General features: G+C 42.5%; 1 protein-coding gene across 1 annotated transcript; it reads left to right on the top strand.

Annotated features, from left to right (window-relative positions):
* Window positions 1-19655: 19655 nt before the first annotated feature.
* Window positions 19656-21698, top strand: LOC140805765 (uncharacterized). Its single transcript, XM_073162065.1, has one exon. It carries the CDS (start codon window positions 19656-19658, stop codon window positions 21696-21698), a length of 2043 nt encoding a protein of 680 aa, XP_073018166.1.
* Window positions 21699-24350: the final 2652 nt, after the last annotated feature.

Here is a 24350-nt window from a genome sequence, read left to right as displayed (position 1 = left end):
GAGAAGCATACGCTATCACTCTCCCATGCTGCATCAGAACTACTCCTAAACCAAGCTTCGAAGCATCGGTATAAAGGACGAACTCACCAGATCCTGACGGTACGGCCAAAACAGGTGCTGAGATAAGAGCTTGCTTCAAAGTATCAAAGCTCTTCTGACACTCCTCGCTCCACACAAACTTCACATTTTTCTTGGTTAGTGCTGTGAGTGGAACGGCAATGGAGGAGAATCCCTGAATGAATTTCCTGTAATATCCTGCCAGCCCAAGAAAACTGCGGATCTCGGATGCATTCTGAGGCACAACCCAATCTCTGACTGCTGCAACTTTTGCGGGGTCTACCTCAATGCCACTACTGGAAACAATGTGGCCCAAGAACGCCACCTTCTCTAACCAAAATTCGCACTTACTGAACTTTGCGAATAATTTGTTCTTTTGCAAGGTCTGCAAAACTGTAGTCAAATGCCTGCTGTGCTCCTCCCGACTCTTGGAGTAGACGAGAATGTCGTCTATGAAAACTATCACAAACTGGTCGAGGTACGGCTGAAATACGCGATTCATGAGATCCATGAAGATCGCTGGCGCATTCGTCAGACCGAATGGCATCACAAGGAACTCGTAGTGACCATAACGAGTCCTGAAAGCTGTCTTCGAGACATCAGCATCTCTCACTCTCAACTGATGATAACCAGAACGCAGATCTATCTTGGAGAAAATCGAAGCTCCCTGCAACTGGTCAAACAGATCCTCAATCCTCGGCAGTGGGTATTTGTTCTTAACTGTAACCCTGTTCAACTCTCGATAGTCAATGCAAAGCCTCATAGTGACATCCTTCTTCTTAACAAACAAGACCGGCGCGCCCCATGGAGAAAAACTCGGGCGAATGAACTCCTTGTCCAGAAGTTCCTGAATCTGCTTCTTAAGCTCTGCCATCTCTGTCGGCGCTAATCGGTACGGCGCTTTGGATATCGGAGCCGTACCTGGCATAAGCTCAATGGAAAACTCCACCTCTCTCTCAGGTGGCATACCAGAGACGTCCTCGGGAAAAACGTCTAAGAAATCTCTGACGATCGGAACATCTGAGGCTGACTGGCTGGGTTCCTCAGGGACAGATAAAAAGGTCGCTAGAAATGCTCGACACCCTCTATGCATGAGTTTCCTAGCCTGAACATATGGAATAATGCGCGGTAACGAAAAGTACCTGTCAGGCTCAAATAAGAATTGCTCCATTCCAGGCGGTCGGACAAGAACAGATCTCCGCTGGAAGTCTATCAACACTCTGTTCTTCAGTAGCCAATCCATCCCTAGGATGATGTCAAATTCCGGCATCGGTAGCACAATCAGATCCGCATATACAAGCTTACCGTGCAGCTCAAGGTCTATATCTCGGATAATATTGGTGGCTGCCATCTCCTCGCCTGACGGCAACGCTACTGAAAAGGCTATGTCTAGCCCAATGGTCTTAATCTTCAGAAAGTTTGCAAAGGCCTCCGATATAAACGAGTGCGTGGCCCCTGAATCTATCAAGGCCTTGGTAGCTTTGCCGGCTATGAAAATTCTCCCTGAAAGTTCGGAACACTAAGCAGAACCCAAAGATCACGAGAGCTAAGCTTATAGACATACAAAGGTCAAAGTTCTTCTATCTAAGTCCCGAAATAATACTAAGTAGAGCATGCAACCCTATTGACTTTCTAAGTTCAAATCTAAATCCCGAATTCCAAAATACGGAAATTTAATGATAATCGAAAGCTTAAAGGTACCTGTCAATAACATGGTCTCAGGGTTGGTTTCCGCGGCATGTAGAGCGAAAACTCGGCCCTGAGTAGGCAGATTCCTCTGAGGGCAATGTGGCAACATGTGGTCTGGACTGCCACACTTAAAACACTTTCCTGAGCCAGCCATGCATGCTCCAGGATGGCGGCGAGAGCATCTCGGACAGACTGGGTACTCCTGAGTCCTCGGGGCTGGGCGTCCCCGCTGCTGCTGCTGCTGGTGGGGCCCTCTGTTCCTAGGCGGTCCATGGAATGGCCTCTTATGCTGCTGCTGATGCTGATGAGGAGGAGGGCGGTGGGGTACCTGGATTGGGCGCTTGCCCTGGCGATCTCTCTCGATGTCCCGCTGGTCCTGCTCAGCGGCTAAGGCTTTGGAGACTGCGATCTCATAAGTGGCAGGATCAGATACCCTAACATCCCGGCGCAAGATCGGTCGAAGTCCCACCAGAAAGTGCATCAACTTCGCTCTGGCATCATTCGCGATCAGGGGCACAAAGTGACAGCCCCTCTCGAACTTACGGATAAACTCCGTAACCGACATATCCCCCTGCCTCAAACTCATGAACTCTGTGGTCAGTCTGGTGCGAACCTCCTCGGTAAAATACTTGGAGTAGAAAACCTCCGTAAATCGGGTCCAAGAAAGTGTAGCCAAAGTCAAGGCTACTGACGCTCCTTCCCACCATAAGCGGGCGTCTCCAGTAAATAAATAGGTCGCACATCGAACTCGGTCGGCGTCTCCCAGCTCCATGAAATCAAAGATAACCTCGAGGGACTTGATCCATCCCTCGGCAACCATGGGGTCAGATGTCCCGGAGAATTCCTTTGGGCGCATCTTCATAAATCGCTCATAGACGGCCTCGGGCCCTGTCGGCCTAGTCACCACAGCATTGTTCCCCGCAAACTGTGCGAAGAACTGAGTCATCCCAGCTAACATCTGGGCATTCATGTCCGGTGGGGGCGGTGGAGGAGGTGGAGGAGGAGGAGGAGGTGTCTGCCTCTCTTGTCTCTGATCATCGTCCTCGCGACGGTGCTCGCCACCACCTCTCGGGCGTCCAACTTGGCGTCTAGGGGGCATACTGTTCCATACATAACCCGTACGTAACTAACATACATAATTCCATAATTTATTATAACTGAATACTGAAATACTGAATGTCTGGAAGCATGCTGACAAAATAAATTCATGCTTTAAATAATTGCTGAACAAAATGCTGAACTGAAAACTTACAGACCGAAGACGTGGCTTCGTGAGCTTCTCGCAGTCAGTAGTAGTGTAACCCTTTACAGAACCACCGCTCTGATACCAATTGTAAATGCCCTAAAACTTCTCGGTTTAAAATTTTCGGAAAATTAAAAATTTTCTTTTTAAATGAACTTAAATGGCCTTACTCATAAAATCCACTGATGAATCGAGTCCAATGTTTAAAAATAAAAGCAGCGGAAGAAAATAATTGTTTTCCAACAACAACAATTTAAAAAAAAAGTTTGATGACTGATAAAAATTTAGTTTGCGGAATAAAATGAACTCTGCTGCACTGAGGTCCTCGGGTGCCACTACTGCCGACCCAAGCTAGCTCACTGGTCCCCGCCCTCGGTATCGCAGGTAACGAGTAAAAATCTGAAGTAAAATATGCATGGGATAAAATATCATGCCATGCGACATGCTGAAAATAATCTGTACTGCGCAATTATAATACGTGCATGCTGAACTGATAATCACAGTAAAAATAATTGCTCCTTGGAGCCTGCACTGAAATAACTGATAAAATTTTTCTGTTGAGATTATGTTTTACGCCTGTGGCCACTGCACTAAGCTGAACTGATCGGTAACTGACTACCGGGGAGCCTGAAACTGAGCTGGCGATCACTGAAGACCCGATGGTACCAACCTGAACCGAGCGGTCACTGAAGACCCGATGGTACCAACCTGAACTGAGCGGTCACTGGCGACCGTATAAATAATGCTCCCACATAGTGAATGAACCACAAGCCATATCGCATAAATCTAAAAAATAATCATTTTCTGTTTTCATGCACGTAAAATAATTAACTGACGATAATGAAAATATCCTGAAATTTTACCAACTGGAATGGATCGTCCCCAGGCTCGCTGCGACCTAAATATGCCATAAAATATGCAATGGATTTTCTTTGGCAAATTGATGAAATTAAATTTCTAAAATGCGACAAATACTTCTAACGACCTCGTATTTAATCATGACTTTAAACCAACCCGAACCAACACTGAACCAACGTGACGTCATGATTAAAATACGCTTAAAATTATGAATTTATGCTCCTAAAATTATGAGGGTCGAAATCTAGGTGAAATGGAGGCCAAAACATGAAACACTCTATCGAGAGTCAATTTGGCACATCGCACCGTAAATTCTCGAACGACCTCAAAAATGATCCGAATCACGAACGGTCGAAAACAGGACCTTCCTAACTCAATGAGGCACTGTCCAGTCCAAGGCCATAGGCTAAAAGCCAACCAAGAACTCAGACGAGCCCTCGCACCGGCACAGCAACCTGCTGTCAAAAAATCCAGCAGCTGTGTAGTGCGTAGTGTCTTGCTTTGATCGATGTCTTGCGTCGTTCCAGTGGCCATTAGTTTACCGTGGCACGACCTAGACATCTTGGGGTGTGGTATGGACCGTGGCTAAGGGCACAAGGCCGAACCAGATCCACACCAAGCCACAAAAACGAAATGCAAACCTGCTGTCAAAAATGAAGGGGCCGAGAGGACACTTGTGTTGCTTCTGTCCAAACGACTTGGGACATGGCTCAAGCCACTTATGGCCGACTTGACCACGTCCTATGCTTGCTAGGGAAGGGTCCTAGCCATGGCTACTGGCCCTAGGCCAGCCATGACTCGAAATCTAACCCAAACAAGCCAAGACACACCAGCTGTCAAAAACCGAAGGGGCGAGAAGGGGAGGGGCTGTTGTGATGTTTTGTTTAAAAACCGAGGAGCCATGGACCGAGCCACCAAAAGGGCGACTTAGTCACGTCTTAGACATGCTAGGGAAGTGATCTAACCATGGCTATAAGCCCCTGGGGCAGCCAAGATCAGATCTCTTCCCATGACAACAAAACTGAAATTTGAAGCACAAAAATGACAGCAGAGGGGAGTTGCTGTCATCTCGATTTCTCTCATGCATGGGGGCTGATTTTAATGGACCAAAGTGGTCCTAATCCATCCTAGTACATGCCTAGATGTCGCCTTGGGAGCCTGGAGTCGAGCCATAACCTGAAACTCACAAAAACAATACAACCGTGAAGCTGCCTTGGAAATAAAAACTGCACAGAATTTTTATATGCTATTGCTGTCCAAATTTCGGTTTTCATGCAAGAATTTCATGAGTTTGATGTAAAAATAATTTTACTACTATGGCTTGATTGAGGTTTGAAAGAGATCTAGACATGCCTTGGTTTCGTTTTAATGAACAACGAAATGAAGAGACGACGACGCGGCACGGAGACGGAGTGGCTTCTCTTGATCCTTCTAGTTCTCGATTTTTCTCCCTTAATCTCTAGCTATGCCTCACGGTTTTCCCACTGATTTTACCTCTGATATTGCTCTCAGATTTCGGTGGGGAGGGGGAGAAAGTGTTGGTTATGGGAGTGAGGGAATGGTTGCAAGATATAAGGAAAATATCAAGACTTAGTCTCCACTATTTTGAATTTTGAATTTTGGTTGATATCAAAGGATTTGTTGGGGTGTTTTGTTGGGTGCAATGGCCGAATCTCCCATGATATCTAGACTAGGAAATTAATTAATTAAGGTTGCTCAATATAAAAAAATAATAGCATGCTAAAACAACAAAGAATGGTTCAACAAGTGTGAGTTGGCAAGGAAATGGATTACTCACCCCAAGGTGGCCGAAATCTTACTTGTTTCTAGACTAGGAAAATGCTAAATATTTACTAAATTAATAACTCTTAAAAACACTCACTAATCCCTTAAATTAATTACTTGAATAGGATCCTTAATTAAGAAACTTAAATGAACTAATTTTCTACTCGCCTCAAATAATTAAAATAATTTCCTTAAACTTCTTTTTAACTTAAATTAACTTACTTACTAGTTAAATAAAATCCTGGAAATATTTCTCGAATCTTAAATTCTATCTCAAAACTCCAACTCCGGTCCGGCCTCACTGAAATAACTGAAATGCTGAAAATCAACTACTGAACTGAATAAATAAATAATTAACTTCAAAGAAATGCATTAAAATAAACATGCACTGAAGTCAATTAAATTTTAAAATAATAGAATTATGCATGGCTTATACGTAGACTGATTTACGGGTTCTACAATTTGGGTGGCTTACCCATCCATATCTCATATGGTGTCTTATCAACTGCTTTTGTATGGACATGGTTCAACAACAGTACCGCTGTCTCAAGCGCATATCCCCAAAAGGATGGCGGCAACTCCGTGAACCCCATCATAGACCGAACCATGTCCATCAAAGTCCGGTTACGACGCTCCGAAACACCATTCAACTGTGGTGTAGCGGGCGGAGTCCACTGCGAGAGAATCCCATTCTCCCTTAGATACTCTTGGAACTCGGCACTCAAGTACTCGCCACCTCGATCCGATCGAAGTGTCTTGATGCTTCGTCCCAATTGTTTCTCTACTTCACTTCTGAATTCTTTGAACCGTTCAAAGGCTTCAGACTTGTATTTCATCAAATACACATACCCATACCTCGAATGGTCATCGGTAAAGGTGATGAAGTAGGCATGTCCATGCTTAGTGGTGATGCTAAGCGGACCGCACACATCGGTATGGATCAAATCCAATAACCCTTTGGCTCGCTCCGCATGGCCCTTAAAGGGAATTTTGGTCATCTTTCCTTTCAGACAGGATTCACAAGTCGTGAGAGCATTAATATCAGACATATCAAACATGCCAACTCCCACTAGCTTGTTCATCCTTCTTGAGGAAATATGACCTAATCGAGCATGCCATAATTGTGCCACATTAAGAGTATCTTGTTTGCGCTTATTTGTTGTTGTTATCGTTTGGACATTGTTAAGTGGAATATCTTTTAATTTTAAGGTGTAGAGATTGTTTTCAAGTTCACCGGTACCAACTAAACATTCATTCTTGTAAATATTGCAAACACCTTTGCCAAATAAACAAGAAAATCCATCGATATCAAGCATAGGAATGGAAATAATGTTTTTGATCAAGTCTGGTACAAATAAAACATCTCTTAAAACCAAATTAAAATCATTGTTCAAACATAAATAAACATCTCCCACAGCCTTGGCAGCAACCCTTGCTCCATTGCCCAACCTCAAGAAGGTCTCACCTTCCCTGAGCTTCCTACTTCTTCCCATCACCTGCAAATCATTACAGAGATGTGAGCCACATCCGGTATCCAATACCCAAGAAGTATAGTTAATGGAGATATTCACTTCAATGTAGAACATACCTTTGCCAGAACCCTTCTGCGCAAGATATTCCCTGCAGTTACGCCTCCAATGTCCAGGCTTCTTGCAGTGGTGACAGATGTCAACAGTCTTCTCAGCCTTGGCTGGCGCGGCTGCCACTACGGGACTCGGAGTCTGCCTCTTCAAGGGCTCGCTCTTCTTGGGGCGCTGGAAAGAACGCTTCTTTCCCTTCCCATGTGGACCGGTCTTCGTGCCAGATGAAGAGGCCACATAAAGAACCGACTTCTCCTTCTTGATGGTGGACTCAAAGGTCACAAGCATGTTCACCAACTCTTCAAGGTTGGGCTCGAGCTTGTTCATATTGAAGTTCACGACAAAAGGATCGAAAGAGCTAGGCAGTGACAACAGTAGCACATCCGTGGTCAACTTTGATGGCAAGATCAAATCCATGCCCACGAGCTTGTCCACGAGCCCAATCAACTTTAGGCCATGCTCATGGACCGAAGTCCCATCTCGCATGCGTAAAGTGATGAGCTCCTTTACTGTGGCATGCCTCAAAGGTCGAGTCTGCTCACCGAAGAGCTCCTTGAGGTGCAAATGAATGTCAGCAGCATTCTTTGCATCCTCGAATCGCCTTTGCAGCTCATCGTTCATCGAAGCCTGCATGTAACACTTGGCCTTCAAGTCATGGTCGCACCAATCCTTGTAGGTCTGCAGTTCCTCGGGACTGCAGTCAGTCGGAGCCTCATCAGGGGACGACTCAGTCAGTGTGTATGCAATTCTCTCCGAGTTTAGGACGATCTTTAAATTTCTTAGCCAAATGATATAGTTAGGTCCGGTTAGAACGTGTTTTTCGAGAATAACCGAAAACGGGTTGCGAATTGATGACATTGTCACAGATTTGTACTGAAAAGTAAAAACAGATAAATGTTAATGACTATTTCAAAATATTTAATAAGATATAAAGTTTGGACTTTTACTTTATAAATAATCGCTCCCACTGTTTTGACATTTTCACTACCCTCTAGTGAAAACGGGAAACTCCTTTCCTCAGTAGGTACGTAAGGTCCAATTAGCGAATTATGATCCCGATTATACAGCCAATCCCGATTATTCAAAATGAGGGTTTTTAATTTTGAAAGGTCTCATCATTAATTTTATTTTAAAAGCTCGCCATGTTTGATCGTATGTTTGCCGGATTCATGCAACTTTGTTATTATAATAATAATAACGCACATACTCATTATTTATAACATATCATGCATATATTATAAATAGAAAACAGTACAAGGATGATCAATTGCCCCAATACTAATGGCCCGTGTGAGCCAAACACGGGCCTAGGTCCAATCCTAGGGTAAATGCACGGGATGCAAATGCAACTACATTATTACATTAGCATCCAATATTACATGTCTTCGATCTTCATAATCACCAAGGCCACCATCTTCCAATCTTGATCTTCCACTATTCTAATATTTACAATTAAATATCCATGGCACATAGGGATACATCTCATGGGGTGGGAACGGGCCATAAACCAAGCCCACTTTAAATTGATAATTATTACAATCATACAACACAAATATCCTAGCATACACCTAGCAAATTGGGCTTGGGCTTTTGATCATCCTTCATGCACAATATCACATATCATACACCATCAATTAATTATCACAATAATTAATTGATCCAATATTATATATCTTGATCCAATCACTAACCGCCACAATTATAAATTAAATTAACAAAGTATACAAACTCCTTTGTCTACTTTCAAATTAATTTATTTATAATCGAATTTCTTATAAATCACAATTTACTATAAATAATTAAAGTCTCACTTCAATTATTTATTTTATGAGAAAACATGTGCAACATTTGTAAATTTAAATTTAAGGGCCCAAAAACCATTTTTTCACCAAAAATATTTTGGCCCATTTAAATTTCACAAATTATGTTGGCCATCAAATGGCCCAACAACTCAAGGCCCATGACACTAAGGTTGTCCAAAACACTTTTGGAAACCCTAGCCGTCATCGTCGTCGCCGGAGCTCCGTCGCCGGATTCCGGCAACAAAAATTTTTTTTTTTTAATTTTAAAATCTGAAACTTTCGGGGCTGCCCGAAATTTTTTTTTTTTTTTGTTTCAAGCTCTAAAATTTTCAGCCCTTGTGTTTCCTTGCACCAAAAAATCTCAAGCGGTTAGAAATCGATCTCAACATAATATTACGTAAATATAGCACAAAATCCGTAACCATAGCTCTGATACCACTTGAAAGCGGATCGGTTACGGTGGCCGGAAGCGCAACGGAAGTCAAAAATTTTAAATTTAAACATGAAATATTTCGGCCACCATGAATATTTTGTGCAATATTTACTAAACTACAAAAACATGCATAGGATGTTTAAGAGATTACCTATCAACTTCACAAAGTTGATGATGGCTCCAACTTAGTTGACTAGCAACTAAGCTCTTCTAAGGCAAGAAAGATCTACAAGCTTCCCTCCTCTCCAAGAATTAAGCCCACCACTTAACAAGGTAAATCCCCTCAAGTTTTGCACTAGAAAAATTGAGGATTTTTCAATGAGAGATGAATTTTGCTCTCCAAAAATGAAGAACAAAACTTGAAAAATGAGAGAGAAAAATTCAAGAAATTTTCGGCCAAGTGAGATGGTGAGGAGTGTGGGAGACTAGCCTAGGTTGTGGTGAAAAGTTGTCTCTCAAAAGTTGCATGCTTTTGGAATTTTTTAATAAAAAGTAAACAACAACCTTTCACCTCCCAAGCATGCAAACCCTAGCATGTCTCACATATATTATATGGTTTTTAAAACCATAAACTAAATTTTATTATCTCAAACACATTTGAGATTAATTAAATATTACTTGATTTTACTCAAGTCCCACTAGTTAAATAATTATTTCAATTGAGCTCTACAAGACTCAATATTATTTAATTAATTCAACACTTGAATTAATTTAATTATTTAGACTCTACTAGGTCCACTAGTGTTTAATTAATTCAACACTTGAATTAATTTAATTTAGTCTACAATAATGTTTATGAAAATCACAATTTTCAACTACATTATTTACTTGGCCAAATTTTAATCTTAGGAACACTTCCATAAATTAAAATTTATATTTCTCTCTTAGAAGTCATACTTCTAATTTTCTTTACGCTTATAAACACATTTATAAGCCGTTCAACACATTGAACTATTTTACTTCTCATCGGGATTTACAAAGCAAGTACTTGTGTGGCCCTCAATGGTTCATTGATACAACTAGCCGTGGGTTCACATCTCAATGTGATTCGGACTAAACATGTCCTTATACGAGCATACCCCAATTGCCCCATTCTTACTTATCAACACCTTGATAACAAGAACGTCAGAACTCAAGTCTGATAGTACCCAACCAATCACGTTAAACGCCTAGCAGCATCGCTTACGTGATTCCCTAGGTATCACATGATAGTGCCTGCAAGAACCAATCAATTATGGTTAGCGTACAGTACGGTCCCTTCAACTCATATATCCCGACCGATTCGACAACTATTGGTTTATCGAGAGTTGTCAATGAATCGATACTATGTGTCATGTTGTGGTTGCATCGATGGTGTAATCTATGAAACCCCTTTCATAATTACCACCATACTCTGATCAGAGATTTCAACCCACACATACATGAAAAACACATAGGATATCCATACCCGTAGGTAAGCGGTGAATCCCCGGCTACAATGCATCGACTCCTATATGTTTCACCGTAACACCCAATCTTGCCACCTGATGACCCCATAAGAGTCGGTAAACAAGTCAAAGTGAAACGCTAGCACATAGAGTCTCAATGTTGTCCCGGGTCATAAGGACTAATGGTGTACAACCATAAACTAGGACTTTTCCACTCGATAAGTGAGAACCACTTGGAAAGTACTTTATAGAGGGTTGTTCAGTGCACTCTACCAGGAGCACCTATCTGCATGCTCGGACATCACAATGTCCCCTACCAATGAAACATGGTACTCACATCGCAGATACTAGTCTCTAACTCGAGCGGCCTTTATCCTTCTTAGTGGCGGCTGAATCGACTAGGAACGGTTTAGAATATACAGTATTCCAAATATGAGTTTCATGATACTCATCATATGAGCATCTCATATTCTTTCTACTATTTGTATATTCAAGGACTTTATCTATGCAACTAGCATGGGTATAAAGATAAAGATGCGCCAAATTAATAAATTCAAATATTATTAAAATAAAGATCGTTTATACAAAGAGTTTCATCGTGAACAGTCGGCCAACACTTGGCTCGACGTGCACCTACTCTAACACTCGGTTGCGCCTACCGACTTCCAAACCCATAAGCATAAGGTGGCCACAAGACATATAGCATATATCTCAAAAATAAACATTTTATATTTTTATGCACGTAATATAATTATAACCTTATTTTTACCGGATGAGTTGAATCGTTCCCAGGCTTGCTGCAACTTACTACTAATATGTGACACATGAAATAAATCTTAACTTGACAAAATCTTAACAATAGAACAAAAAACGAGACGATTCGGACCAACAACTTGATTTTTAACCATGGCTTCGTACCAACCCGAACCAACATTAAACCGACGTTTAACCATGATTAAAAAATACCCCAAACATACTGAAAAATATGCATAATAACTGTAAAACATGAAAATAGGTGAAAGGAACCCAAAAACATAAAACGCTCTTTCGAGAGTCATTTTGGCACCTTTCACCGTAAATTCTCGTACGACCTCTAAACTCGACCAAATCACGAACGGCCAAAAACATGACTTTCCTAACTCATTGAGGTACTTTCCAGTCCAAGGTCATGGGCTAAAAGCCAAACAAGAACTCAAACAAGCACCAAAACCAAAGCTCAAAGCTGCTGTAAAAGTGCAGTAGTAACAGTTTGCTTGTTTGTGAAATAAACTCTGAAATTAATGGTCATGGGCTTGAACCACCGCCCAAGGACTCTTACCAACATCCTAAGGCATGGATTGGACCATGGCTAAGGGCTAAAAGCCAACCATAACCCAAGCAAACACTTAGGACAACCACAACAAACCAGCCGAGAATACCACTTGCTGTATGATGTGTTGTATTAAAATAATTTACTGTCTTGTCTCGTTCCAAGGGCCATTAGATCGACCATGGCTCGATCTAGACATGATAAAGTGTTGTATGAACCATGGCTATGGGCTAGGTGCCAACCATAATCCAAACAACACCACAAAAACCGAAACACAATCCTACAGAATTTGGGGGAAACCGAAATGCACTTGTGTTGTTTTGGTGAAATTTTGATGGATCAGTGAACCAAGCTTTGAAAGGACACCTTGGTCACATCTTAGACATGTTAAGGGAGGGTTCTAACCATGGCTATGGTCCTTAAAACAGCAATGATCCGAATACTCCCTTAAACCATTCAAAAGACCAAAACTATAACTCATTTTGCTGCTATAAACAAACTTGCTGTCATTTCTTTGTGTGTACGTGAATAGGCTGGAACCATTGAACCAAATACAACCTAACACATTCTAATTTATGCCTAGAAGCAGCCTTGGAAGCCTGGAACCGAAGCAACCCCTGAAATCAACAAAACACTTCAAACGTAACACATGAACACATGGCCGAGAACTTGTGCAGATTTTTCGAGAAATGTAGCTGTCAACAATTCGTTTTGCCTCATGAATCTTGAACATATAAGGTTTTAAAATATTTATAGGACTTGATTGAAGAGAAAAGAAACCATATATACATGCCTGGAATTTGTTTTGAAGAAAAACAAATCAAAACGACAATACGACGCGACGGCACAGAATTGGATTTCTCTTCTTGTTCTCCTACTGTTTTGTTGTTGTTTTCACCATTATAGCTGCTGGTTTTCTGCTATTTTCGAAGCTTATGGTTGTAGGAGATGTAGAATATGAAGGTAAATGATATAGGAGATGTTAAAGGTGCTATAATATGCATTTAGTTTGGGAGTTACAAGTCAAGGAGTTAAATGAAATTTGAATTGCTTTTCCACCCTTACCTGCCGATTCCTGTACACATTCTTCCTGCATTACACGATGCTTTGCTTGATAATTACTTGGGGAGAAATAAGGTGTGATATTGTGTTTGAATTACTACCAATTAGTGAATTAAAATGGGAAATGAATACCCCATGAAGTGCAATTATGAATGGTTTGAATGGAGAGTTATCAAACATTTGAAATATTTTAAATGTTGATCATTATTACTAATTTGCATTGTATGTTTTTACTAAAACCTTGCTTTTTAATTGTTTAAGATTTTAAACCTTCATTATATATATTTTAGCGAATTAACACATTAATTTAGAATAAATTATTACATGGCATACTTAACCAAAAATTTAAGTATTAAAATGTTAGGTTCTTAATTTCTTAATTACTTTAGACTTAGAATAATTTTATCCCCATTTGTTTACATATTTGTATTTAAGCTTTAATTAAATTTTAACATAAAGAACTTATTTACCAACTTAGCTCTAATTAATTTATTAAATCCCAAAGACCTTATTTTTCTTTAAATTAAATCATTCTTTGACTTAAATTAAATTTAGGAATATTTTTCTTGTTATTAATCTTATCTCTAATTTCCAAACTCCGGTCCGACCTCGCGTATTTATCTTAAAAATACAAAACTAAACATCTACTTTTAAAATAATTAATCATGACTTAAAATTATTAAAATAAATCAAACACTTCATATTTATATAAAATATTCATTAGCAATTATGCATGGCTCATACGTAATCTGATTTTCGGGTTCTATACATGTTGTCATCGGTGTTGCCAACACCTGTGACAACACCATTTCTGCATGTCTAATTTTAGGATGCTAGACATGCCGCATAATCATAATCATCCTATTTTTCTGTGTAAAGTCTAAACAGTGAAGGCAATTTCTGAAAGGCATCTTCTGAGTGATTCATACTTCCAATCAATTGTCAAGGAGTAAATAGTGCTCAATCCAAGGCACCGAATAATAGAGGACATTATGAAATTCGTGATCTTGTCTAATGTGAAAAAGTGACTTGGAAGATGTGAGCATAAGGAGAAAAACTGAAAAGAGGTAAATAAAAAAAGGAGATTTTAGAAGAAAATGGAAAAATCTACCTAGAAGAGTCCATTGAATATTATTCTTTTAGCGTGGGAGCTACCACTTCTAAGTAAAAATAGTAATGGAAAAAGCTACCTAGGGGAGTCCTTTGAAAACCGTTCTTCTAGTGTGGGAGCTACCATTTCAAAATCAAATTTTTTACGGAAGATTGAATGAAACTCAGTGGTGTTGCCAGGAGGTGTTGCCAACACCAAGTTTAGACACCGCACAAAGTTGTACTCTGCCCGACACTTTGAAAAATCATCATATTGGAGGCATATGTAGGTCATGCATATATTTTTTTGTGAAATCATCATACACAGTGACATATCAGTACTGACTCATGATGGTTGATAAAAACTTTAATTGGCCATGTTGAAAAGAAGAGACTTCTTATGGATGTGGGATGAACTCGAAGTGGGTTGATTTGGCTGTTCTTTGAAACTGTTGTGACTAGAATTGTCATTTATCGGTAAATTAAGGGGTAAAATTGTGAATTAGTCGTGAGAAATTTTAAAAATCAAAGTTACCGTTGGCATTAGAAATGGCTATCATGAAATTGTTTTACCGTTACTGTGCACCGGCCTGTTTGTAATTGTTACCGTTAGGGCGTAGGGTTTTATTTACCTTTAACAATTAAACCCATGAAAATTACTTTTTCAAGCCTTCTCTGAATTTTTAAAATTACGCATTATTGTCCCTTCTGTTATCCTTGGATTTTTCGCTTTTGCTCTTGTAATCCTTTTGTCTATCCTATCACATGACTGATAATTCATTTGATCCCCAGGATATTCGCAGTGAAATGGCGGCTAGTCACAGTGTTCCTCCTCCAGAAACAACACCGCCTACAACACCATTCTCTGAGACCCTGCATGAAAATCCATTACAGATAGTGGTTGGTGTCCTCGAACCGACTCCACTGGAGGAAATTGCTCCAGGAGAACCGAGAAATCCTTGGGATGCGGACAATCCTCTGGATCATGATGCATATCAGCGGGCATTTCCCCCACAAACTTCAAGCTATCGACGACGATCAAAACGGCAAGCAGGGTATAGCCCTAATTTTGATGAACCGAATAAACCCAGAATGGCCACCTACTTTACTCTCGATCCAGATTTTTCATCGACCGATGACTCAAATGATGAAAATTTCGAGTTGGTCGCTCGAAAGCGGCCTACTCTCTCAAAGAGGGCATCTGCTTCCTTTTCTACCTCTGCCGCTCCGTATTCAAAATCTCCTGACCATCCTCCAGAGGAAAGTTTTACTTTGGATGAAGAACAATCGCTGGCTGATTTTTTTAACAGCCTACGTGAATAAAAGAAGAGAAAAGAATTTGTGAATAAAGTTGGCAATATTGAACCTGAGACCCTCGAAAAGAGTCTATCAGACTCCGAGACTGACGACAAAGAATCTGAGGATGTTTCTGATCAAGCATTTGAGACTGAGGAAACTGCTGAAGGTGTTGAGCCCCGTGTTGAGCTAGATGCTGACAACACGGATTTGGATGACTACAATCTTACCTCTTCCTTCTCCTCGAACTTCTATATTGAGACTGCTGTCGGTCAATGGTATCTATATGCACAAAGAGAATTTATTGAGGAAAGCAACATTGATTTCGAAGCATATGGGAAATACAATCTGACGGCTTTCCTTCAGTCCCGCAGATTTAGTTCCACTGTCAACTCAGTGCTGCCCTATGCAAGACGAGCAGTCCTCGAATTCTACTACAATTTGGTCTCCTGTGTTGATAATAGAAGATCTGCTAAGTATGGAAGGGTATTTGTCCGTGACATTATATATGATTTCTCTCCCAATACCATAAACGAGTTCTACAATACTCCCACTCCTGCAAATGAGGATGCTCTCCCGCACATTGATGATATTACTTCTGAACTCATGGGGGGCCTCATCACTGAATTCCCTAGTCTCCCCAAGCGCCTTGCTGCGGAAAATCTGACCTCGTTTTACTCTGTTTTGCACAAAACTGCTATTCGAAACTGGACTCCCTCTTCAAACACCACTGTGGTCACTAGACCACAAGCAGTTACTCTCTTCACCATTGGAACAGGGCGCAACTTCAACTTTGGACATCTGGTATTCACCACTGTTCTTCAATTTGCAGAAGGTGGACTAAAATCGACGAAACTCCCATTTCCTTCCTTGATTTTTTGGATTCTGGAATCCCAAGGCTTTGTTTCTGATACTGAGGACCAGTTGATCGACATAGGAGAACCATTGAAAATTGCTCCAGCATATTTTAAAGGAAAAAGGGTAGTTGATCTTCCTTGGTCTGCAACAGGTGCTCCACCACATACTACCCACACTGCTCCCTCCTCGGTTCCTCCGACCATTACCTGTTGCTCCTGGTGTTGCACCTGGTGTTGGTAACACTGCATCTGAAGACTATGTCGTATTGATGGTTCCCGAGGTCCATGCCCAAATCGCCTTCGGTCTTCAACAGATTCAACAAGCTCGTGACACCATTGCATATGCCAACACACAGATAACCCAATCCAATGCCACAATTGCATATTATGAGTCTTTGATTGCGGATTATCGATTGCGCCTCGATGTGGGCGTGCATTCTGGTCAAAAAGGGGGAGTTGTTTCACCAGGACCCGAAGCTGGCCCCTCTACTGGTACCTCGACTGGTGACAATGGAGATGACACTGATGATTAGATTACTTAATGCTTACCTTTCCTATCCTTTGTTCGTGTTGCTTTATTCGTTCTGCTTTATGTTTGCTTTTGTTCTTTATTGTTATATCTTATGTGATAATGAAGTAATGAACTCGAGGTCAAGTATTGTAATCAGCTCAACAAAGTTTAGGTATGTGTTGTGGAAAGTGCTAACAACACGGTCCACAATACCCCACTGCACAAACTTGTCAAATTCAGGGGGAGATGAAATTTAGGGGGAGATAAAATATTACATCGCAGGGGGAGTTGTGTCACAGTCGCCATCGTTGGAAGTTTTGACATGCAATGCAAAAATGGGGAGATTGAAAGGAATATTTTATTCCTAATTCATCTTGAGATTGTGTTTCGCTTTTGCACTCCTAACCAAAACTGATAGATTTGATTTCCTTGATATAGTGAATCTTTTTATTAGGATTTATTTAATTAATTTAGGAATCTATCTATAAGTTTGTTATTGAAATATAGTGTAGTTATCTTTGGATTAGAGTTTGATTCCTATTAAACTCTCATTTCCTTGTTTATAGGTGGGAAGGATCTATGAAGATCTAGGTCAAAGAAATGGATTATATATAAGTGGGTAAACTATCAATAAAGTTGGGGAAGCAGGAAGATACGCTGACGGCTATAGAGCTTTGCTGAGGGAGATTCAGGTTTCGAAGATTTGCAACATGAGCAAGAGTGGTCCGACGATCTTGTGACAGTGTTGCCGATTGGTATTGCCAACACTCGAAGTACAACACTGACGCAGAGTGTTGAACGAAGAGTGGTTTCGTTTTTTTTTGTTTTAAGCAATACATTTTTTGTTCTATGCATCTAGTTTTTATGAGGTTTATTTTGATGCATTTTTAATTCCTTGGAGTGTCAAGGAATTTGATTTTGATATTCTCACTAGTATTTTTTTTGGTGTAAACGATTTAAATAATTGTTCTAGTGAATTTCTTGCCATGAGGCATCGCACAAGTATTTGTACTTGTGCATAATTCAAATCTGGTATTTTGTTATTGAAATTATATCAAAGTTAAATTACAAATTTCCGCTGCTATGTTGTGTGCTTGTGCTGTCAACACCAAGCACAACACCCAATTCTGATATATTAATTTTAATATTTATTTCCTGTTAATTTATGTGCAACAATTTTTTTTTTCAACATCAACATAGAATCAAAGCAGTCTTCGCTATACTCAAGGTAACTAGACTCGTCAATGATCACATATGCGAACACAACTAAATGACATGAATTATGAAGTGGATGTGTGAAAATTTCATGCAAGGTGATCATAGCATGCCTATTTCCAATTGGTCATCCTTAAACTTTATTGAAATCAAACTTTAAACCATAATTAAAACGTGTCTTGAATTAAAATTTATTTATGCAAAAAATAATTTTACATAAGTGTAGCTTAAAATGTCTACAACCGAAAGCATTTAAAATAACAAAATCTCACTAAAATTGAAATTTCTCAATTGACATAATATTTATATGAACAATGTGCTCTTGAAACTGTTTGGGTTATAGTCTCTTAGTAAGCAGATCTACAACCATAGAATTTGTACCGATATGGTCAATAGTAAACTTGTCACTCCGAATTTTTTCTTTAATAACCAAGAACTAACTAATATCAATATGTTTTGACTTCGTCGAGCTTCAATTGTAATTGGAATACATAACTGTTGATTTATTGTCAAAATGTATTCTTAATAGTCTTTCAATGTAATCAACAATGGCTGATATATACCTCAATCACCCGAACAATCTGCTCCCCAATATTGCTGATTATAGCTGTATTCATGAAAGCCCATGTAACATTATAACACTAGACCCAAATCGGAGTTTCATGAAAAGACGGTAGTGCTGGATTTTTTAAACCAATTGGCTCTTGAAACACTACTAAGTCCTTAAATAAATTCAGTAGTCCACCATATAAATCACGACGACGATCAATATCCGAAGAAAAATCTTGAAGAAATAGATTTTCCCCAATAACCTCAATATTCACTACTTTTTTCGCCTGTAAAATACGCAGCATCTGTGCCGAAACGTTTCTCGATTAACCGCCTTTGGAGAAAGCACCTTACCCACCTAGAGTTGTTAAAGTTGCCGGAATAATGAGTGGGTCTTTCACAGAACCCGCGGCCAAGTAAAATGGTAACCTATTATTTCACGTGCATTTACATTGACAATTATCTACCCATTAATTCATTGAATATACGAAGTAAATCAAAGAAATTCTACTAATGTACTCACCTGATACCCATGGATGAGCCCATCACCCCTGGCCCATCCCTGGCCCAAATGAAAGACAGGCCCATCAAGGGCCCAGGTATTCTCTTATAAATACCAGGTTTGATTGTTAATTCAAGGAGGAATTCGATATTGTTTTCAGCAGCACCCTTAGCTGCTCCCCTCATATATCCTCAGTCACTGACTTGAGCGTCGGAGGGGCTACGCCAGGACACCCTCCTAGCCCCCTCTTAACGGTCTTTTTCTTGATTTCAGGCTCAGGGTCATCTTAAAGCCCACGTCTGAACTAGTGACGCTCGTTGGGATCGGACCCTAGATTTCCCGTGAGTATCACTTGGCGCCGTCTGTGGGAAGTTTGAGTTGAGACGTAGAGATGGTAGGCAGGAGAGGAAGCAGAAGAGTTAACTTAGCGTCATCGCGGCCTCAGAGGGGACCCAAACCGTCTCATGTTGAGGCGAGGCAGGAACAACCCCATCAGGAGGCGAGAACAGAACAACCTCGTCAAGAGAACAGGGTCGAGCAACCCCGTCCTAATGAAAATGTGGGGAACTTGACCCTAGAACAGTTGGCTCAATTTATCACCCGGACAGTGGATGAGGCCATGAAAAGGAATCAAGAGTCTATGTTTGCAGAAGATCAGGCCGCTCGCCAGGAGCGAGAGGAGAATGTGGAGGAAAGTCAGAGTAGGGTGGAGGAGACGCGACCCCGCCCAAGTGAGGAGAATCCGGAGATGGAAGAGATGTGGAGGGAGATACGGACGCTGAGGCAGCAATTGGGAAACAGAGCTGCAGCCCCCAAGAAGGGAAGTCCTTTTTCCCTCGCCATTTTGGAAGAGGGGCTTCCTCCAAATTTCCGACAGTCAAAGGTTGAAGAATATGATGGACATACGGACCCCGAAGAACACTTGGGGAGGTTTGAGAACACAGCTCTGTTGCATCAGTATTCAGATGGAGTCAAGTGCAGGGTGTGTCTGGGCACTTTGGTGAGGTCAGCCCAGCAATGGTTTAATTCCTTGCCGCCCAACTCCATACGCTCTTTCGAGGATTTATCAGCTGCCTTCTTGCACCGATTTGCTAGCAGCAAGAGGCACCAGAAAAATTATTTGAGCCTGTTCGGGATGAAACAACAAGAGAATGAGACTTTGCGAGAATTTGTCCAGCTTTTCAACAGTGCAGCGTTGGAAATACCAGCGACTACCCCTGACATCATGATAAGTGCCTTCACACAAGGACTGAGGGGAGGGGAGTTTTTCAAGTCGCTGGTCAAGAAGCCTCCGTCGAGCTATGATGATCTGTTGGCTCGAGCTGAGAAATATATAAATCTTGAAGATGCCCAGTGGCATAAGAGAATGGAGCAGCGACCTGGGAGGAGTGGAGTTGAGGGAGCGGAGGGAGGAGGAAGGAAGAGGGGCGCAGGGGAAAGAGAGGAGATTAAAGCTAGGGACAGAAGACAATTCTCATCACATGTTCCTCTGGATAGGAGTCGTGATGAGGTGACGGAGGTGAGGGAGCCCGAGGAGAGGGGGGAGAAGTCGCGAAGGGTTGGGTGCAGTGCTAGATTGCCTTCACGGGATAGACGAGAAAGATCCTCATTCAGGAGTCGACAAAGGTCTCGCTCGCCCCCTAGGCGTGGTCAAGGCCCTCCATGGATAAATCAGAGGATGGGTGAGCAGAGAGGGGAAGGTCGACGTCATGATGTCCCTCAGGAGCTCGTGGAACCGAGGAGGGGAATGAATGAGGATAACCACCCTACGAGAGAAATGATTCATATGATCTCGGAGGATGCTACTGATGGAGACTGTGGGCGAGCTCGGAAGGCACATGGGAGAAGGTTGGAGAACTTTGAGATATCTAGGGGTGCAGGCTTACCACAAGACCCCGAAATCAGCTTTGGGCCGGAAGACCTCCGAGGCGTTGTGACTCCACATAAGGATGCCTTGGTGGTAACGACCACCATTGCCAATTATGATGTGGCAAAGATATTTGTTGATAATGGAAGCTCCGTGAACGTCTTGTTCAAGAGCACGTTGGATCAGATGAAGGTGGAAGGATTTGAGTTTGAGCCGGTCTCCTCCCCGCTGTATGGGTTTGCAGGACACGTCATCCCACCTTTGGGTCAGATTCTGCTTCCCCTATCCTTGGGAACTGATCCTCGGCGGATAACAAAGATGACAGCGTTCACCGTGGTGGATACTTTTTCAGCATATAATGGAATTTTAGGACGGCCAGCCCTGAAGGATTTCAGAGCCGTAGCTTCCACTTATCATCAGAAGCTTAAGTTTCCTGTGGGAAAAGGAGTTGGAGTCTTGTGCGGGGACCAAAAAGTCGCGTGTCGGTGTTATGCAGGGGTAGTGAGGGGGGAGGGAAAAAGATCACGTGTGGAGCTTAACATGATTGGGAAAGGAAGAAGTGGGTAACTTTGTCCTGTTGAGGTACAAGAGGAGCAGAGATGAAAGTTGGAGAATGCACCGGGAAATGCTCTAAAGAGGCTCGGGAACGCTTACCACCGTAGAGAATTTGACTTGAATTTTTTTGTATTTCGTTTCTGAATTTGTCTTATGTTATCAGTTGAAATTTAATAAAGCCAAGTTCTTATATTTAAGTTCGTGGATGTTGTTGCATTATGATGATGAAATGAATTTTATTTTCCTACTAAGGCATCGCCTAGTAGAGGAGCAGAGTTAGAAGGCGGGGAGAAATTTTATTTTCCTACTAAGGCATCGCCTAGTAGAGGAGCAGAGTTAGAAGGCGGGGAGAAATTTTATTTTCCTACTAAGGCATCGCCTAGTAGAGGAGCAGAGTTAGAGGGCGGGGAGAAATTTTATTTTGCTACTAAGGCATCGCCTAGTAGAGGAGCAGAGTTAGAGGGCGGGGAGAAATTTTATTTTCCTACTAAGGCATCGCCTAGTAGAGGAGCAGAGTTAGAGGGCGGGGAGAAATTTTATTTTCCTACTAAGGCATCTCCTAGTAGAGGAGCAGAGTTAGAGGGCGGGGAGAAATTTTATTTTTCTACTAAGGCATCGCCTAGTAGAGGAGCAGAGTTGGGGTACGGAGAAATTTTATATTCCTGCTAAGGTATCACCTAGCAGAGGAGTTAGAGGGAAGAGGTGGTTGATTTTTATTTTCCTGCTGAGGTGTGACCTAGCAGAGGAGTTAGAGGGGGGAGGTGTTGATTTTTATTTTCCTGCTAAGGTGTCACCTAGCAGAGGAGTTAGCGAGGGAAGAGGTGGTTGATTTTCATTTTCCTGCTAAGGTGTGACCTAGCAGAGGAGTTAGAGGGTGATGATGTTGATTTTTATTTTTCTGCTAAGGCATCGCCTAGCAGAGGAGTTAGAGGGTGGAGGTGTTGATTTTATTTTCCTGCTAAGGCCCGGCTTAACAGAGGAGTTATGAGATGATGAGGTGAAAGTTTGATTTTTCCTGCTAAGGCCCGGCTTAGCAGAGGAGTTAGAGGATGGAGGTGTTGAATTTTTATTTTCCTGCTAATGCCCGGCTTAGCAGAGGAGTTAGATGATGGAGGTGTTGAATTTTTATTTTCCTGCTAAAGTATCACCTAGCAGGGGAGTTAGATGGAGGTGTTGAATGTTATTTTCCTGCTAAGGCATCGCCTAACAGAGGAGCGGACGGGGATCGACCTGATCGGGGGAGCAGAGTTTACGGGGATCGCCTAACATAAATTTTTTTCAGAAATCACACAACCCTTCCCAAGGGAATATATCAAAATTCTCAACGTACTGGGCGAGGACTTGGGCGCTCGGGTGAGGGGCGAGCATCGGCGTGGGCGAGCAGGCGAGGGGCGAGCCTGGAGCAGCGCTTGGCCGAGACTGGAGCAGCGCTTGGGCGAGACTGGGCGAGGTGGGTGCTCGGGTGAGGGGCGAGCATCGACGTGGGCGAGCAGGCGAGGGGCGAGCGTGGCACGGCTGGGCGAGCTGGAGTTGGGCGAGCGTGCGAGGGGGCGTGACGTGCGAATGCCGGGCGAGCGTGTGGTGCGCGCTGGGGGGTGAGGTGTTAGGGCGAGGCGAAGGCAGGGCGGGGGGAGCGTTGGGCGAGCGTGCGAAGGGGCGTGACGTGCGAATGCCGGGCGAGCGTGTGATGCGCGCTGGGGGGTGAGATTCTAGGGCGAGGCGAAGGCAGGGCGAGCTGGCGGACACTCGGGCGAGCATGCGGCTGGTGGGGCGAGGCGCGCTGCAGGCGAGCGCTTGCTGGCCAGCTGGGGAGCGTTGGGCGAGCGTGCGAAGGGTGCGCAGACACCTGGGCGAGGCTGGAACACGGGGCGAGCAAGGCGGCGAGTGCGTCGAGAGGGCTTGGGCGAGCTTCGCGGTTTGGGCGAGGGTGAGGGGCTGGCAGGCGAGGATGAAGGCTTGGCGTGGGCGAGGGTGACGACGAGGTGATTATGAAGCGATGCTAGGATTACGGATTAGCTTCCAATTTTCAGAGACTCACGAGCGGGTGGAAGAAAATGCACAACTCACACCTTGCAAATGAGGACAACACAATTAATCGAACTTCGAACCTGCGATTCAGTTCGACTTGGGAGGGGGAGACTGGTGATACCCATGGATGAGCCCATCACCCCTGGCCCATCCCTGGCCCAAATGAAAGACAGGCCCATCAAGGGCCCAGGTATTCTCTTATAAATACCAGGTTTGATTGTTAATTCAAGGAGGAATTCGATATTGTTTTCAGCAGCACCCTTAGCTGCTCCCCTCATATATCCTCAGTCACTGACTTGAGCGTCGGAGGGGCTACGCCAGGACACCCTCCTAGCCCCCTCTTAACGGTCTTTTTCTTGATTTCAGGCTCAGGGTCATCTTAAAGCCCACGTCTGAACTAGTGACGCTCGTTGGGATCGGACCCTAGATTTCCCGTGAGTATCATCACCCTTCTGACAATTTCCTTTGGATCCATAGCTAAACACTACCCCTGACCAGAAACCAATACCCTACAGAATGATAGGAGATCTCCACTCACCAAACCTTAGAAACGGCCGAGAGAGACGTTCTAAAGCGAATCCATTACTAAGCTAAAAACATTTACATGCATTTGCTACTTACTCCATGCATGGTTAC

Source organism: Primulina eburnea, chromosome 1 (assembly GCF_022965805.1).
Source record: "Primulina eburnea isolate SZY01 chromosome 1, ASM2296580v1, whole genome shotgun sequence".
NCBI lineage: Eukaryota > Viridiplantae > Streptophyta > Magnoliopsida > Lamiales > Gesneriaceae > Primulina > Primulina eburnea.
Note: the sequence above shows the minus strand (reverse complement) of the source record. Positions and strands in the feature narration are given on the sequence as shown.

What these genes read in the sequence shown, in the direction of transcription:
- LOC140805765 (XM_073162065.1), top strand. Translation starts at nt 19,656, where the DNA reads ATGGTAGGCAGGAGAGGAAGCAGAAGAGTTAACTTAGCGTCATCGCGG.